General features: G+C 36.8%; 1 protein-coding gene across 1 annotated transcript; it reads right to left on the bottom strand.

The window, feature by feature from the left end:
- Window positions 1-3,327: 3,327 nt before the first annotated feature.
- On the bottom strand, window positions 3,328-4,815 carry LOC148578576 (uncharacterized). Its single transcript, XM_088503107.1, has 2 exons — window positions 4,060-4,815; window positions 3,328-3,687 (listed from the first exon to the last, which is right to left on the bottom strand). The coding sequence occupies exons 1-2, from the start codon at window positions 4,813-4,815 to the stop codon at window positions 3,328-3,330; spliced, it is 1,116 nt and encodes a 371-aa protein (XP_088359233.1).
- Between the last annotated feature and the right edge of the window lie 9,723 nt (window positions 4,816-14,538).

The following is a 14,538-nucleotide window of genomic DNA, read 5'->3' as shown; positions in this document are numbered from 1 at the left end:
AGAGCAAACAAAAAACTCTCTTTCTTCCCCAATGCTGAAGGGGAAGATTTACTAATAAACCAAACTTTTAACATCTCTCATTTCATCAACCAAAAATCCTTCCGAAACAATCCAAAAATCAATCCTCGAGGGTTCGATTTCACAACTTGGTACCAACGCCTCGAACCCACAAAGAGTGCTATCTGGGGAGCCCTAGGAATACAATAACTACTAAGGCTTTCTCATTTCTCACTCACTACATACCCTTGGATGATTGGGGCGGTGACTTGTTTCTGGAATAGAACAACCAACAACTTCCACCTTCCTTGCGGAATGATCGGAAAGTCTCTCCTCGATGTAGCTGTCATTACAGGACTTCCAATAAATTCTCCAGATTGTACCCCTGACATGCAATATAAGCATCAGTATAATGTTGTCTTCAACACTTCTTACAGTGAATTCATCGCCCACAACATGGGTGAAGATGGTACAGAGATCATAGACAATGAACATGTAGCCTTCTTGTTTTACTGGTTAAATACAATTTTGTTCTGTTCTCGAAGCGTACAAATGTCAAAGCTTTTCCTTCCCCTGGCTGCTCTTTTACATGAAGGAAAAGCTCTCAACTTGGCCAAGCTTCTTCTGAGGCACATTTTTGAAGAGCTTAGTCTATTCGTCTGTGACCTCCGAGACAATAAAATAATCAATACAGGAGGTCCACTTTGGCTCCTTCAATTATGGCTTAATGCCATTTTTGAAAACTTTATGACGAAACCTGAAGGTGGCAGTATTGATAAACAACACATTGAGGGTTTCGTTTATCTAATTACAAACCCAATTTTCCAAACACCCAATCAGATGAAGACAGATTCTGGGCTGTTTTCTCCCTCCTTCATTCTTGCAAGGATTTTGACAACGATCAATTCAATTTTACTCCTTTTTTACGTCGCAATTGCGGTCCTGCCTGGCTTGATCATTTACTCTTCCCAAATACTAATGAGGAGAGCGAACTCGCAAATCGAGCTTGGGCAAACCTGTTGGCTGTTCAGGTGATACCAATAGGGTTACCACAGTATGAAAAAGAAAGGTTCAAGATAACCCTATACGCTCCTCACTTAACCACCAGACAACTGGAATTTTCTCAAGCTATCCCAACACCACAACCTCGACACAGTGAACCATTTTGCCATATTACTCTGTTATCTCAAGAAGATTTCAACACTTGTCTCTTAAAAAATCAAAAACGAAGAGACCACTTCAACTTCTTGATCTATGAACGCAGTTCATTCATCACCAAATCTTGTTTTGAATGGTGGGCTGCTTATTATTCAAGGTATACTCGTACCTTAGAAGAAATTCAACAAACTGCTGTTCGAACGGCTGTCATTGAGAATTCCCCAAAAAGAACTCACAAAAGGAAAGCTGATGCTGCTCGACCACCACCACATAAGAGCAAAAGAACTCCTACCAGAACCTCTCGAAAAGTAACTCTTCTATTCATAACTCTTCCTTTGAACTCGAAATATTCTTCAAATTGTATTTTCTTAACTATAATTGGTTCTAAACTTTTTATCAGCTAGTGCTGCCATCATCAAGCGAAAGCGCTGATGAAAATGAACCAACCAACAAGGACATTCTTTCTGTCTCCTCCCAATCGGAAGATGCAACCGATTCTGACCCTGGCTCTTAGCTAGTATGAAGATCCAGACTTTCTCAGGTAACACATTTATCTCTACACACATTTCACTTAATTTAAAATAAATTTTAAACTCATAACTGTGTACCTTTTGTATTAGCCCATTAATGTTGCCCATTCGACTTCATCTACTGGGGCTCTTGATCAACCAATTTTGCAACAACAAAATGAACCAGAGCATTCCACATCACATGATTCGATTCAATTCACAGGGTCCCTTCAATCAATTTCAGCCGCTTTTCCACCTCCTTTCCATACAACATAGGTGGTTGACCCAACAACAAATCCCTTGCAACATTCTCCAGAAGAAACACATATACTTGAGTCAATTTCACCAAACAATCAAGCTGCATTCTCTGCAAAAAACCTAGCAATCCCAAACTCTGATTCTGCTTCTAAAGCTACTGACACCATCAATTCAGATTCTTCTCGATCCCAAGTTTTAGAAACTCCTCCAGAGTTGCAACCTAGTCCTTCATTCCAAGCTGATATTCAGACCCCTCCAGGAACAAGACCTAAAACATCGAGTGCTCCTACCACTCCAACCAGTGCTACCTTGAACGACTTGATCTCTGTTTTGAATAAAGTTATCCAAGAAAATAAAGTTCCAATGCCTGTACCAACAATCTCAAGACCTGCTACACCAAGGCCTTCGTTCGAACTAGATCCTGACACTCGGGAATAACTTCGATCACTCATCAAACTCTTGGATCATCCACTACTACATGGGTCAATGATCCAATTCTCAACCAACTCTTGACTGATCTTTTGAATTCTTCTTTTGAACTTCCAGCTGACACACCACATTCTGCCTCAATTCAAGAATTCAAATAGCTTCTCAATGAGAGCGTTACATCTCAGTTTTAACTCCAAGAAACTTAAAATGAAGAAGCCACAACCAAATCTAATATAGAAAATTGTCTTGTAACTGCTCAACCAATCCAAACCTCTCGTGAGGAATTTGATCTGAGAATCTCCCGTGCTATTTCTGTTCAAGCTTTTCATGACCAAGAAGAAGCAAGACTCGAAGCAGAATTAGCTCAGATTAAAGAACAGCTTGCCACAATATGCCAAAGTTGAGCCACTATAGCCAAACCTCTGGAAGCAGCCCAACAAGAACAACACCACCTTATTCAGGAACTTGTCTCAATTGATACCAAGCGGGGAGAATATGAAAAACAACTTGAGAAAATCCAAGCTGACAAGTTCAAACAAATTGAAGTGCTTTTAATTCTGGAAAACAAAAGGGCAAAGCTACACTCCGATTTGGCAAAACTAGTGGCACCTTGAATTCCTTTTTCATTTCTAATATTATTTTTGTAATAACTTCCATCTTTTCTAGACATATGCATGTTAAATTTCTACTTTTGCCAACAATAGTACTGCTTCAAGTATTTTCTATTAACCGAATTAACTACTCTTTCTGATTCAATATCTTTAATCTGGTAAGCATTTTCAGAATATGTTCTCATTACTTGGAATGAGCCTTCCCAAGTATGGGACCACTTACCAAGAAATCTCGATTTCTTTTCCATTGGCAAAATAACTTTCAAAACCAATTCACCTACATTAAAAAACTTTTCCTTGATTCGACGATTATAACTTCGAGCAATACTTTCTTTTTGTCGAATCATATTATCAAGTGCCAAAATTCATTCTGAATCTAATTCATTCAACTCATCGAACATTGCATTCCAATAATCATCAACTGACAAATCATTCTGTCTTGATACTCTTAAAGTATTCAAATTAATTTCTAATGGTAGTATTGCATCATGACCATACACTAACTTAAATGGCGAAGTACCTATCAAACCCCTTGGTGAATTCTGATAGGCCCATAACACTTGGCTTAAAGTTTCATGCCATGTTCGAGGCCTATTTCCGATATGCTTTTTAATCAAACTTATCAAAATTTTATTTGCTGCTTTTACATGCCCATTAGCCTGTGCATAATAGGGAGTCGAAGTAACCATATTGATATTTCTTGAAGCTGCAAAACTTTTAACCCGCTGACCAGTAAACATTGTTCCTTGATCAGTACTTAACATTTGAGAAATTCTAAATCGATGAATAATATGTTCCTCAATAAAATCTATTATCTCACCCTGACTTACTTCAGTCAAGGGAATCGCCTCAACAAATTTTGTAAAATAATCAATTGCTACTAGGATAAACTTGTGTTGTTTGGATGAAGGAGGATGAATTAATCCAATTAAATCTAAAGCCCAACCTCTAAATGGTCATGGCTTTATTATCGAATGTAATTCGGATGCTGAAATTTGTTGAATTGAGCCATGTTTTTGGCATTCCAGGCACGCTTTTACATAATCAATACAATCTTTAATCATAGTTGGCCAATATATATGATTGTGATATAGCACCCATTTCATTTTCTTTCCAGCCTGATGAGCACCGCATATTCCATTGTGAACTTCACTCAAAGGAATATTTTGATCACTCTGACCTAAACATCTCGATAAACTCCCATCGATACCTTTCTTATATAACTCATCAGCCATTAAAAAAAAATTCATTGCCCGCAATTTTATCTTTCTATTAACTGGAATATTAGGCTCTTTCAAATATTGAGCAATAGACTTCCTCCAATCAGTATCCTCCCATTCATCAACACACAAAACTTCTCTTTCACTTGCAGGTACTAAAATCTGATGAATACCTATTAAAGACTCAAGAGTTCCTGAGCCGATTTTATACTTCGAAGCAATTTGGGCTAATTCATTAGCTATTTCATTCTGAATCCTTGGAATATGAACCAAAGAGATTTTTCTAAAAGAAGTTAACAACTCCCACGCGGTTGTCAAATACTTCTGTAACCTCTCATTGTTACATTTAAATTCTTTGGATAACTGCTTCAAAACTAACTGGAAATCCCCTAATATCTGAACTTCCGAGACCCCTTTACTAATCAAAATGTCAAGGCCCAAAATTAACGCTTCATACTCTACTTCATTATTCAAACATGGATATTTTATTTCAAATAGAAATTTCGACAAGATCCCTTCTGGTGAAACAATTAAAATCCCAACTCCTACACCATCTTTATGTTTTGACCCATCAAAATATAACTTCCAATAATCGATTTTTACCTCGATTATATTTGCCCCCTGGTCATTCATATCTTTCGAATTATCCATAAGAAAATCTGTAATGACCTATCCTTTCACAGCCTTAGCTGGAACATATTGTAAATCAAATTCCGTCAATGCCAAGATCCATTTCCCCAAACGTCCCCTTAACATAGGAAAACTTAACATATACTTAATTAGGTCAGTTTGCGCTATAACTTTCACCGACTTAGCCACCATATAATATTATAATTTCATACAAGCATGATATAAAGACAAACACAATTTCTCGATTGGGGAATACCTTATTTCAATATCAGTTAATACTCGACTAAGGTAATAAACCGCTCATTTTTGCCCATTTTCATCATCTTGGGCTAACATACACCCTATAGTATCTTCAAATGCTGCAATATATAATTTCAAAGGTTCAGATGGTCGAACATTTGCCATAATCGAGGCTTGAGACAAATAAGTTTTAATTGAATCGAACGTCGATTGATGCTCCGTTGTCCATTCGAAATGTGAATTATTTTTTAATTTCACTAAAGGTGCGAACACCCTAGTTCGATCCGAAAGATTCGAAATGAATCTTCGAAGATAATTCACTTTACCCAAAAATGATTGCACCTCTTTCTTCGATTTTGGTGCAGACAATGCCAATATCGTATTTGCTTTATTTTTATCAATGGCAATCCCTTTTTTATGAACAACAAAATCCAAAAAATTTCCGGCCGACACACCAAAAGCACATTTTAAAGGATTCATTTTTAAACCCTTCTTTCTCATAGTAAGGAATGCTTTCCTTAAATGATCAATGTGCTGGCTTACCGAAATCGATTTAACCATAACATCATCGATATACATCTCCATAAATTTCCCAATAAACTCATGGAAAATAGCATTCATTACCCGTTGATATGTTGCTCCATCATTTTTCAAACCAAAAGGCATAACTACCCATTCATACCCAATGCCCCAGGACAACAAAAAGCAGTTTTAGCCACATCATCTTCCGCAATGAAAATTTGGTTATATCCAGAATAACCGTCCATGAAACTAAGTATTTCATTTCCCGCTGCAGAATCGATTAACATATCTGCAATAGGCATAAAATATTTATCTTTCGGAGTAGCATTATTCAAATATCAAAAATCGATGCATACCCTCAACTTCCCATTCTTCTTCATAACAGGGACAATATTCGACACCCATTCAACATAGCGTGCAGTTCGAATAAATTTTGCTTTGATCAAACGTTCGATTTCTTCTTTAACCGTTATATTAATTTCAGGAGCAAATCATCTTGGAGTCTATTTCACAGGTCGAGCATTAGGTTTCAATGCTAATCGATGTTCCACCAGTGAACGATTGAGACCAGGCATCTCATGATAATCCCAAGCGAAACAATCTTTAAACTCATGTAAAAGATTAAAGAGTTCAGTTCGAAAAGAATAAAAAAGATCTTTACAAATATATGTAATTCGAACATCATCAGAAGTCCCTAGATTAATTTTCTCTAAGGGATCTTGGGATTTAAACCCTTTATAATAATCATCATCATTTACTGAGTATTTTTCAAAACCCAATGGTTCGAGATCATAAATGCAATCAAAAGTGAAATCAATAGAATTATCAGAAACAGAAGAGACTTGATCATGGATAAAAACATCATTATTTTTACTTTCTGCATAATGAGCCTCTGCTATTAAATCGGCAGTCCGGCTTGCATCACTACTTATATTACAAGAAATAGGGAAATTATAATTAAATTCGACTAAAGATGTCGAATCGGACACATCATAACTACTAGTATTACTAACCCTATGTGATTCAACTTCATCAGCAGAACCAAATTTATTTTCTAGTAACTGAGAATTATTTAAATAATTATATAATGTTACCAAGTAGTCAGAAACTTCCTCAACCTGGTCCATAGAGCAGTTCCTCCAAAGTCTTCAAGAAAGACAATCCCAACCAGTTGGCTCCAAACCCAACTCTGGATAGCGTAACTTCACCGAGAGACCTTCCGAGGACAAGTAGCACCCTTCACAATTATAAGGGCTCAGTGATCGATCAACATTTAAGGGCTTTAACTTACGATTATAAATCCTAAAGTTGACATGCATTTGTTCGACATATAAATTTGAATCTGCCTTGACAATTTCAGGTTTTCGCTCCTTAGTCCATAGGAGCACGCTCTGATGCACAGTAGAAGGTACGGACCCCACACTGTGGATCCAATCTCGCCCCAACAAAGCATTATAACTTGCTCTTGAGGGAACCACCACAAAGACAGTATTACGCTCATACGAGCCGACTTTCACAGTTAAAGTAACCAATCCTCTGGCTGGGGTCGAAGTCCCACTGAAATCCGTCACAACAATGTTTGTAGGGACTAAATCGTCAAGATACTTTCCCACCTTGATTAACATCCTCTCTGGCAACAAACTAATTGCAACACCACCATCAATCAGAACTTTATTTACCTTTATCCCACCCAAAGTAGTTGTTATATGAAGTAGGCGGAGATGAGACATTTGTTTTTCAGTAGGCCGCAAAAAGTAACCCGGCTCATCCTCGATTCTGATAAAGGAAAAAGCTTCCTCATCCTCCGAATCATAATCTTCATTGGGGTCACCTTCATACTCCCCCAAATATTCGATTGGAATGATCGAAATTGTCCTAACCATGTCATCATCGCCCTCATCGAAATATTCCTCATCAACATCAACATCTTTGTTTTTATCAATTCCAGAAGATTGGGCTATTGCTTTGCCCTTTTCCATCTTCGCAGGTGATGGAATCTCTTTAGGATAAGTTTCTCCATCAGAAGGAAAAACAATTCTAGAATGCACAGAAGGCGTTGCCCCCTTGCTTAGTTCCTTGCCTGACTCAATCGAAAGTTTCTTGTTCTGATTAAAACTTCTCCTTCCTCCTCTTCCTCATGGATAACCTCTGGTACGACCTCGATAATAGGAATACTGATTTCGAGAAGGTGCTCGATGCCCCCCACTGTGAATTACGTCAATACAAATGATCACGTCTCTAGAATTCTTGGCAATTCCTAATCCATTGAACACTTATGGCCTGAGAACGGCTTAAAGGCGTAGATACATTTTCTTGAGGGGTCTTTGAACTAGAACCCTCCAAACGCCTAATTGGCTACCTCTGGCGCGCTTGCTCTTCTCTATGAGCCAATTCCTTCTTCATCCTTTCCTTTTTAAAAGTTGCTGCTGCTTCAGGATCAAAAACAGTATTGCACCGCGGACACAGAGATATGTCCCGGTCTTTGATCTTTTGCTGAACCAAGAAATCCAGCAAACCATCCCCTGTTCTGGGGTATACTGGTCTAACCTGTGACTCAAAATCATCAAGAGCCACATCAAAGTCATAGGACATGCCCACCATGTTCACTCCAAAGCAAGGTTCGACATAACTGGCATCAACCTCAAAAGGATCCACATCAACCTTCATCTCTTTCTTGCCATAATCGAATTTCAACCGTCCCTCCATTATCGCTTCTTGAATTAAGTCCTTGAAACGGACACAACTGTTAGTCGAATGACTTGTTGCTTGATGTAATTTACAGTAAGGCTTTCCTTTTAAATCTTTCATAGAAAGCAAAGTTCTACCCTTAGGCAAAATTAATTGTTTATCTTTAAGCAACACATCGAAAATCTGATCAAATTTCGAAATATCAAAACTATATTTCTTTCCACTTTTCAGTTTTGAATCATTCGACTTTTCATTACTTGGCAGTTTCTTCAACAAAGAACAAACATATGGAGGACCTTTCTTAAGTTCGGCCAAATCGACTTCTGTTTCGAAATCGAATTCCTCCTCTGAGGATTCCATGGTCACATAAGCAACCTTTTCTTTTCGAGTAAAGGGTTTACTCTTTGATCTTTGTTCATTTCTATACTTTTCTTTCTCTTTTTTCATGAGTTCGGTCTGTCAAACCTTCTCAGCCAAATGTCAGGAATATGCACATTGAGTAGTTTTCTGCGCATATAGAATCCTAACCCCATAGTTGCTACTTTCACTACCTCACTTTCGGGTAATGACACATAGCATCTACTCCTAGAGTTTTTGAAACGTATTAAATAATCATCGATAGTTTCACCATCTTCACGTTTCAAAGTCACTAGATCAGTAACTGCTACATTCATTTCCCCTCGATAAAATTGAGCGTGAAAAGCAGTTTTTAAATGATTCTATGTTGTAATCGAATTTGGTCTAAGATTCGAAAACCAAGTAAATGCATTCTTTGTCAACGAAGAAGGAAAAACCTTCATTTTCAATTTTTCATAATTAGCTAAGTTTCCAATCTCAACCAAATAACGAGTAACATGTTTAGTAGTTGATTCTCCAACTTCACCAGCAAATTTTGTGACTATTTTTGGACTTTTTACCCCTCTTGGCACTTTAGCCATCTGAACAACTTGGGGAAAAACGGACACAAAATGTGAGTCGATTCATAAAACCAACATTAAGCCCAACTCGATTCAAGACTTCTTCCACAATTCTAGTGACTTGATAACGTTCACCACCATGATTAGCACGTAACCTGGCTAAAACATCATCAGCATTTTGACCTCGGGGAATTACATAAGGGTTTTCTTGATTTAAAACATTCTTTTCATTTTGAAAACCATTTTCTACTCCTTCATTATTTTCCCTGGTATTATGCCTTTCACCATCATCATAATCAACAATTCGAGCAATCCTCTCGACTTGTCTAGCAAGACGTTCGAATTTTGATTCATGATCGGCCATCATAGGATTCAGAATTGTAGTCATCTGTTGGGTCAATAAATTGACTAAGTCATGGTGATTTTCCTCCATTTGTTGTCAATATACTGCCATTGAATTAGCAGCATTCGAAGTAGAGCCCACATTATAATCACGAAAATACTCATAATATTGCTGTGGATTTTGAGTATTATTAACTCCATTTGCATTCCCAAAGCGGATAGGTGGGATAAAACCACCCACCGGTGGAGTATAACCACCCACTAGTGGGGTATAACCAGGAGGAAGACCATAGGGAGGCCAACCAACGGTTAATAGAGGCTGATACGGTGGCGTAGGGCCACGTGGACGAATATTACGTCCAACATTTCCAGTCTGAATAGTTGTAACTACTATACTTTCAGTTCCAATTGCAGCCTCCGAACGTGAAGACACGTCGGCTTGTTGCATAGATACTGGTATGCTATCATTAGTGGATGAACCACCATTCACAATCGATATCTCATCAGCCATGTGAATGATTTTTCCACACCGTAATCGCATACACTAAGTAATACTGGAAAAAAGATTGTTTGACACACTTCAATTTAAAAACTGTCCCACCGGGCGTGCCAATTTGTTTTGTCGATTTTTAGTAAATCGATGGTGGTTCGATATCTAGTGGTTTGGGAGTGAAACCTACTCCTCTTTGCAGGTACCAGTTTTTTAAAAGTGCATCAAAGCGTCTTCGATTAGACCGAGATTGGGAATAAAAATAAATTAAAATTGATAAATCAAAGAAAAGAATAAAAGAAAGGTTTTCAAAAAGAAAACATATTGAAAACAGAAAGGTTAGTGTTGAAATTAAAGGAAAGCGATAAAATGCCTTTGACTGGATCAAGGGACTTTGAATTAGAAGTCAACAATGCAAAAATGTATATTGGACAGAGATGAAGATAAAGAATACTTGAAAAATAAATTTACTTGAAACATAAAGTTTACAGAAAGAATGAAAAGATGGAAGGAACCTTACAGAAAAGTTACTCGATTGCAGACTCAGAAATTCTCTGGTATGTGAGTGTGCTTGAGTGTTTTCTGAGTAAAAGTTCCAACCCTGATTTTCTAAGGCTTCCTAGTATTTATAGTCTGCCTTTAGTAACTAGCAATTAATTATAATTAATTACAATTAATTACAAATTTGAACTTTTCAAATACTTTCCCCCTGATAACTGCTCCCGCCATTTGATTGGAGACGTTTCCCATGATTTTCTCATGTAATAAAAGCTTTTAACCGTTCCACTACCGTGACTGTTCGATCTTCCATTCGAATGCTCAATTCGATTCCCCCTCTCAAAAAGGTTTAATCGAATAACAAGTCATTCGAAATCCAACTAACGCTCATTGTTCTCGATCCTTGCTTATGCATGTATCTTCTCAAGAAACTGTCTCTGACTCATTCCGAATAGATTTGCTTTCATTGAATAATATTTTTTCAATCAACAACTATCAAAACAAAAGTCCTTCCAGCTGTTACTCACTCTACGGATGGAGGGGAAGAAGTTCTTTCACTAGTGATTATAAGCTAGGTGCCTTAAAAGAAAAACAAGAACAATCCAAAAGTAAGAATAAAAACAAGAAATTCAAAAACAAAACAAAGCAACAACAATTCAGAAGCAACGTCAACGGAAGCAACAGCAACACGGTGAACGGAAGCAGCTCCTTTCTCCTTGCGCGGCTTCATGGATGACCAACCATGGCGAGACGAGGCTGAACGGCGGCTGGGCGCGACGCATTCCTCACCTCGACGGCGACGTGTGTGACGGCGGCGACTCTTCCCTCCTTGGTCACTGGCTCGCGTCCCTCTCTCCCTCTCCCCTGGGTGCGACACGATGGTGACGGCAACGTGTGTGACGGCGACGACTCCTCCCCCTTGGTCACTGGCTCACCGTCCCCTCTTCTTCCCCCTCTCTTTTCTTCTTCTCTGATCAGCTCTCTCCCTCGTGTGTGACGGTGGAGATGAAGAGAAGATGGATTTGGGGAGTAGGGATAGAGAGGTGAGAGAGTAGGATAAATGGAATAAGGGTAAAATGGTCTAAAAGACTATGTTAATACGAAATAAAAGGTTAAAGATGATTCTAAATAAAAAATTACGACGGTTTCGATTCAGATCCTAGAGACCAAAATAATACTTACTCTTTAGAAAAACTACACTGGATCGATTTGGGAGGAATTATGTTTGATTCCTTGGGACTCTGACTTTAGGAACAAGTCCATTATCATAATTTCCAGCTTTCCAAAAATGCCTACAAGGTAGTGCTGCACAAATTGGTGATGAATCAGAGAGGCCTGCGTCGTCATCAACTGGCAAAAAACCTTGCTCCAAATCACCAGAACAACTATGACAAGAATTCGGACGGCTGGGGGTCATATTTTCTTCAGAATTTTGTATATTAGAACGGCTTCGAGATCTCTGATGTTTGGGTGTGTGGCCTCTGTTGGTCACATTCTGTTGCTTTGCACCACTAGCAATATCAGAATAAAAATGGAGAGCCCAGGAACCAGCTTCACCCCCTTCATCATCACTAAATAAATCCACAATTTCTGCAGTGTCCGTCTTTGAGCTACTCGTCTATTTCTTCTAGAAATTCAACAGAAATAAAGCTAATTAGAATCTGATTGGTTTCAGTGTTTCATGTTTGCATTTCAGTTTCAATGTTTGTGTTTTTGAGTCTTTTAGGAAGAAAAAGTATTAAAATAATAAAACAATCTTCGATATCTAGTTCAGATGCTTACATTCGTCGTAGTTTGATAAAGGATTCCATACTTTATACATAGAAATTCATTATTGAATAAATAATATAACAAACACATTATTGAATCTTGGAAAGGGTATAATGCCTATTTTTTTTTTTTAACTCGTTGTGTACTCACTAGCTTATCAATTCAATCTATACAGCAGTAAAATACTGATTATAAAACAACAATTTTAAAAAAAATCACCGTAACTTGAAAATGAAAAACTAGGTTCAGCAATGTTGCTTATTTTCTAAGATGGTTTGCACTTTGCAGTAGATGCATGCAAAAATAAGGCTCAAAATAGCGAAGAGCGTGATCGGTGATGTAAAAGAGGAGAGAGTGTGAGAGTGTGAGAGATATGGGCCAAATGCGAATTCTTCTTCTTGTTGCCGCGTTGATGAAGTAGTACTGAAGTCAGTCTCTCAGGTAAGGTAGTATAACTCCTTTTACTCTACCTGTGTAACCGTAACTACTTATGATCATATTTATTGCCTTGGTTGGAATGTGGGATGCAACTTCATTCTTCAATCCTCGAATGGTCATAGTGTATTCTTCTTACAAGATCTTCATCCCTTAGTAATGTTTGAGTATATGTAAAATATCTATTTTACCCTCTCTGTTAAACCAAAGACCGAACAAATCCTCGACACTCGAGCTTCCTTCTCCGACCCTCAGGATTCGGTGGTCTAGGAACCTTTGGACCTCTTAATGGTCCAAATAAAAAACATGTTTTTGAAGTTTTTTTATCAATTATTACGTAGTCCTTGAACTAATTTTAATTACAAATTAACCCCATATATTTTATTTAATTATAAAAATAATTTTTTATTTTATAAATTATTATTTTATCAATTATCTATTATATTTATTAACAATCAAATACAAAAATAACAACCAATTATATCCTCCATTCATCCTAATAATTCCAATTGATTAAAAAATTAACTTTGATCTCGTTACGTTCGTTCATGGCTTCCAAATCGTGTTTCCTTGAAATTCAATCGATTTGTTTTTCAAAACAATCGATTGAATGATAACTCAATCGATTGGTTTACACTATATCACAAACAATCGATTGAAAGTTGTAAGATAGAATAGTAAAAAGCTTAAACCAATCGATTGTTTATACTTTCCAATCGAATGAATGCCTCAAAGTAATCGATTGTTGTTGTTACTCAATCGATTGAATTCACGAAAACAACATGGATTTGCCAAATACAATCGATTGGAAAGTGATGACATTGAAGTTTTAGCCAAATTCAATCGATTGGTAATGTAATCCAATCGATTGGAAGGTGATGAAGTTGAATGTTTTGCCAATTTCAATCGATTGGTAATGGTACCCATCTACTCAATCAATTATTTTTTATTATTATACCAATAAGCTATTGAACCAACTTGGTTAAATTTGGTTACCAAAATAATTTCGTCACGTAGTATCACGGATTTAATTAATACTAGTAGAAATACATTTCCTTCGTCCAAACTAGACCAAACTACATGATCAATTATTTAAGTTAAGTGATAAAAATTGTTCTTATGTTAATACATTGATATTGGTGCAAGAAGATAATAAGATTCTGATCATGGTGATTGAAAAAAAAATTGGATTAATGAGAATTTGTACAATCTATTTGTGATTTATGAAAGTAGAATAGAATAAATTGTGCAAAATCCTACAGAATTCTGAAAAATGAGAACATTACCAATTGATTGAGTAGATGGATATTCCATTACCAATCGATTGAAATTGGCAAAACATTCAACTTCATCACCTTCCAATCGATTGGATTACATTACCAATCGATTGAATTTGGCTAAAACTTCAATGTCATCACTTTCCAATCGATTGTATTTGGCAAATCCATGTTGTTTTCGTGAATTCAATCAATTGAGTAACAACAACAATCGATTGTTTTGAGGCATTCATTCGATTGGAAAGTATAAACAATCGATTGGTTTAAGATTTTTACCATTCTACCTTACAACTTTCAATCGATTGTTTTGTGATATAGTGTAAACCAATCGATTGAGTTATCATTCAATCGATTGTAAAACAAATTAATTGAATTTTAAGGAAACACGATTTGGAAGCCATGGATGAACGTAACGAGATCAAAGTTAATTTTTTAATCAATTGGAATTATTAGGATGAATGGAGGATATAATTGGTTGTTATTTTTGTATTTAATTGTTAATAAATATAATAGATAATTGATAAAATAATAATTTATAAAATAAAAA

The sequence above is a fragment of the Arachis ipaensis genome, chromosome B1, assembly GCF_059453495.1.
Source record: "Arachis ipaensis isolate K30076 ecotype BB chromosome B1, ASM5945349v1, whole genome shotgun sequence".
NCBI lineage: Eukaryota > Viridiplantae > Streptophyta > Magnoliopsida > Fabales > Fabaceae > Arachis > Arachis ipaensis.
The sequence above is the reverse complement of the archived record's forward strand: the minus strand, read 5'-3'. Positions and strand labels throughout refer to the sequence as shown.